Source organism: Solanum pennellii, chromosome 9 (genome assembly GCF_001406875.1).
Source record: "Solanum pennellii chromosome 9, SPENNV200".
NCBI classification, from domain to species: Eukaryota; Viridiplantae; Streptophyta; class Magnoliopsida; order Solanales; family Solanaceae; genus Solanum; species Solanum pennellii.
The window spans coordinates 4,690,317-4,694,729 of NC_028645.1; the positions used below are offsets into that span (position 1 = coordinate 4,690,317).

Below are 4,413 nucleotides of genomic sequence, written 5' to 3' on the forward strand. Positions count from 1 at the left end.
TTCAATTGTTGATTTTTATCATACTTAAGGAAGTTAATACAAGAGACTCTTAATTAGAGAGAAAATAAAGACCATTAATTTGTAGGCAGCCCTAAATATACACCCTTGAGGTTGTTTCTTAAACCAAAAGTTAAACTTCTTTTAACTTTCTAGTAATCATCAATCAAACAGTTTGAAGTGTGTGACCATCTCATATGAAAACCTGAGTTGTCATCAGAAAGTACCAATCATCAATTAATGTGTAACTATTGAAGTGTGTGTGACTATCTCATCTTAAAACTTAAATCAGAAAGAACACATTTTTATTTACTTAATTATATTTTCACATAGTATATATCATGATTTGAGAACTCGACAAATTCCTTCATCTAGACACCTAGAATGCATCGATCATCTTGTTTTTAGCTTTCTTGGAGATACCTATATGCAAATAGCATAAAATCCATCAATCAAAAATTTATAAGTTGCACAAACAAAATATTTGACAAGAGAACTTCCTCATGCTTAGTGAAATGTTTGAAGCCTTTCATAATATCTTTAAGTCATTCTTACACTCTTCAAGTTTAGCTTAAAATTATCAGAAAACAAGTGAAAAGATAGAAAGAGGAGAGGTAGAGTGAGACATACAGAAAGAAATGAACAAGAGACCATAAGTTGTTGTTGTTGTTGTCATCATAAAAGTTGTATTTATTTTTTTTTTGGCCAAATTCACTTTACCTTTGAATTTTTCAAAGCTTCAACTCAAGATCCAATTCTTCTATTGCACTAGGGATCCTTTCAAGTGCTTCTGATTGGGGACGACACCTTTCGATTGATGAACTTGTTCTAGGGAAGAGATTTGCAAATGAAATGTTATCTTCTTGATCAACTTTCCTCCTTTTGTAATTAGTTTCAACAATATGGTCACGTTTTGCCCTAAAGCTTGAGTCTATCATGACTTCAAGATTCCTCTCTTGATCTTTTTTGAAATCTATAGATTTCATCTTCTTCTCTTCATCATTTTTCACACTAGAGAGACAAGAATATTTGTCAGCCACCAAGTTTGACCATGATGAAGACAAGTTATTCTTTTTCTCTTCTTGGACAATTGATGACAAAGAAGAATGATGATGAGTTTCTAAGGTCTTTTGAGAAGAAACCCTAATTGGAACCCCAGAGGCAGAGTCAGAATTAGGGTTATACATAAAGGTATTACAAATTTGAGAAGGGTATTGAACATGGCTATTGTGATGATGATTAGAATGAAGAGGAGGAGTAGGAGGAATAAATACTTGATGATCATGAACACTTGGACTATTAGATGGAGGAGATTGTTTCATTCTTGCTCTATCCCTTCTATGAACATTCATATGGCCACCTAGAGCTTGAGCTGACCTAAATTCTCTTCTACAAAAGCTACAAGTATAAGATCTTGGTGGCCATATACACCCTCCAAGTGCTCCAGCTGCATCTTCAGCAAAAGCTTGTTCCTCCCACGAATCGCCATATGATGAAGGATTATTTGATAATGTCATGTCATGTTTTCTCTTTGTGCTCATCCAATATCTTGTTTGTTCCATTTCACCTCACAAATATTCTTGAAAACGAAGAATCAAGGGATAAACAGAGTTGTGATTATCCTATTTGCTAAATATATGACCAATAGAGAATAATATTGTAGGGAATAGATGAAGAAGACATCAAATGAAGGATATTGAGCTAAAAGTTGTTTTAAGTTAGGGAAGAGGAAGGTGGAGTGGTGGGTACTCTATAGACCCTCTCATGCAGCTACTCTTTTGTTTTTAGTCGGCCTTCAAATATAGAAACAGTAGAGGAAGACCTATATTAATATTAATAGTAGTACTATGCATTACTTTGTTTTTTAAAAGGTTTCTAATTGTTCGATATCCTGAATCTACTGACCTGACTAATTCAGATTAGATCATTAATATGATCTATATGAAGATGATTCACTTACTACCGGGTGATTCGCTCGAGTATAAACTTTTTTCTAATTAAGAATGAGTGAATCAATATCCATCACACCACAATCCTTACTAATCTCATGCATTCACGGAATTGGAGCTAGTTAGAGTTATGGTTTTAGAGTTTGAAAGAAATCAATTGTTTCGATCAAAATTCTATATTCATCTGATAAGATTTACATAGTCATATTAACAATTTATTCAAAATTCAATAATATCATTTTTTCTATAATACATAACTCATAAATTTCGAATTTTGAATCCAGATCTTATTAGTGGAAATCTCCCTAGTGGGGTCCTTATATATGACCATTGTACGGTGTGAATGTAAACTGAGATCATCTGATTTTTACTCATTTATTTAACTGTCACGAGGGATAGAGATTTTTGTTTTGACAATTATCAAGTACCCTTTCAAGAAAATAATAAATTATAATAGCTGTAGATAAGCTATATTCCTATAAACCCTATGCTTTATGAGCTAGTTTTTCACATTTATATAAAATTGTTGTTTTTAGGAATTTAAAATTAAAGTTAATTTGCGATTATTTTGAATTATATGTACCATTGATATTAACGAAGTAAAAATGAATTTTCACGAAATAATTCACTTAGGCTTTCACTTTCAGTGGTGATGAAGGATTTGACAAAGACCCTTACCCCTATTTCACTATATATAGCGTAAAAGAAATAACAACAAATAGAGGAAGGGAGGCATAAAACCAAAAACCAAAACATTTACATAGACAAAATATTATGTATAATTCTATGCCATTATTGTGACTTTTAGGTAACACAACATATAATATTAAAGAATGTTTAAGTTTAGATTCACACAAAAAAAGATAATTAATTGTGTTTGTACGTTCAACATAGGGGGAATTAATACTTGAGGTAAAAAGTTGTCTTAGGACAAGAATTTGTTGAGAATATAATTAAATGACATGATACAAGAGCAAGTAGAGATTTTGAGATCGAATCTCATGATTACTATGCATATTAAAAAGAATTTTTATGTGTTTGGCTCATAAAAAGGAATAAGACTTATGTGAAGGAGTATTGAGAATACAGTTGTGTTTTTTCTAACAGTTTAAACTAAAATGATCACACACTTCATCAGAATTGAAATTAATTTATCATAAACTAATTAAGCTCTTTTTGCAAATAAAGATGTTAGGTCAAGAAATTTCACAAGACATAACAAAGGGATAAAATCGAAGAGGAAACCTCCCTTTGATCAAGGTTTTATTTGATTTTTGATCCGTTAACGTCAAAGTCAAAGAACAAACAAAATTACTTAATAGTTAGGGATATAGGATATATAAACCATATTTGCATCGATATAATTCGAATGCAATATAGGTTATTGGAATTGACGTATGATAGCTATAAATAGAAGTGGTCTGTTTTAAGTTGTCCGAGTGAAAAAAAAAAACTCCATAAGCATCGAGTACTCAAGTAAACGGTGTTGCTGAAATAAACAACAAGTGAGTAATCCATCGAAAAATAAGAGAAAGCAACAAAGAGAGTTGTTAGATTATGAGTAAGAATTGTAAAATCTAAACAGATTTTTACTTTCAATAAAAAAATTCAAATTGTGAGCAACCACTTATACTCATAAAAAAATATTCTAACATTCCTTATAAAACAAAATTTCTGATAGAGAGTGTTGTTTTTGTTTTATTTTATTTCAAAGTGCTAAGCATATATTGCATATACAATATTTAATAAAAAAATTGGTAGGATATTCTTTGATTAATAACTTGGACAAACTCACATTTAAATAAAAATGAAAAAAAATAATCACATAACGTGTTCAAGCTGTTCGCAAAATTAATTTTTTTTTAAAAAGGTTTCGTAAAATGAATTTCTACATAGGATTTGCACATCAAAATTTCTCAGAATTGTTCCCTATTCCTTGCAAATAAATAACTTATTATAGGCATAATTGTATTATGGAATATTTTTTTAAGCCTTAAACATAGGAAACATGTTGGTCACAAGATGAAGAAAAACAGGATCATACGTTAACGATAATTCTTAATCAATCAAATATCTAAAAAACATTCGATTTTTTGACTTTGACCTAAGATTAAATGGTTAATGATCTAAGCAACAGATTTTCAAAAAAAAAAAATGAAATTGAATATAAATATGTTTGGCGTGGGGTGGGATTGGGGGGGGGGGTAAGGGGATTCATGGATGCCTTCATGATGATTGAAAGAATAAAATTTGATCGGAAGATTTCATTTTTAATCAAGAGAATGAATTAATTGTTATAGTTTTGTAGTGGACGAAATATTTTAGGTAGGTTAGGTTTTGGTTTGTGTCATTATTTATTTGGAAAAATATCTAATTACATAGCTTGTTTTATCATACTATCGAAAATTTTCTCTCATTTCAAAAAATTATAAAAAAATTTATACTCTCTTATTTTTGGATACATCAC

General features: G+C 30.3%; 1 protein-coding gene across 1 annotated transcript; it reads right to left on the reverse strand.

The window, feature by feature from the left end:
* Window positions 1–501: 501 nt before the first annotated feature.
* Window positions 502–1,788, reverse strand: LOC107030758 (zinc finger protein 10-like). Its single transcript, XM_015232013.2, has one exon. The coding sequence runs from the start codon at window positions 1,557–1,559 to the stop codon at window positions 729–731; it is 831 nt and encodes a 276-aa protein (XP_015087499.1). The 5' UTR covers window positions 1,560–1,788; the 3' UTR covers window positions 502–728.
* Between the last annotated feature and the right edge of the window lie 2,625 nt (window positions 1,789–4,413).

Bases quoted from the DNA above. Each gene is read 5' to 3' on its own strand.
- LOC107030758 (XM_015232013.2), bottom strand. From the start codon at position 1,559: ATGGAACAAACAAGATATTGGATGAGCACAAAGAGAAAACATGACATG.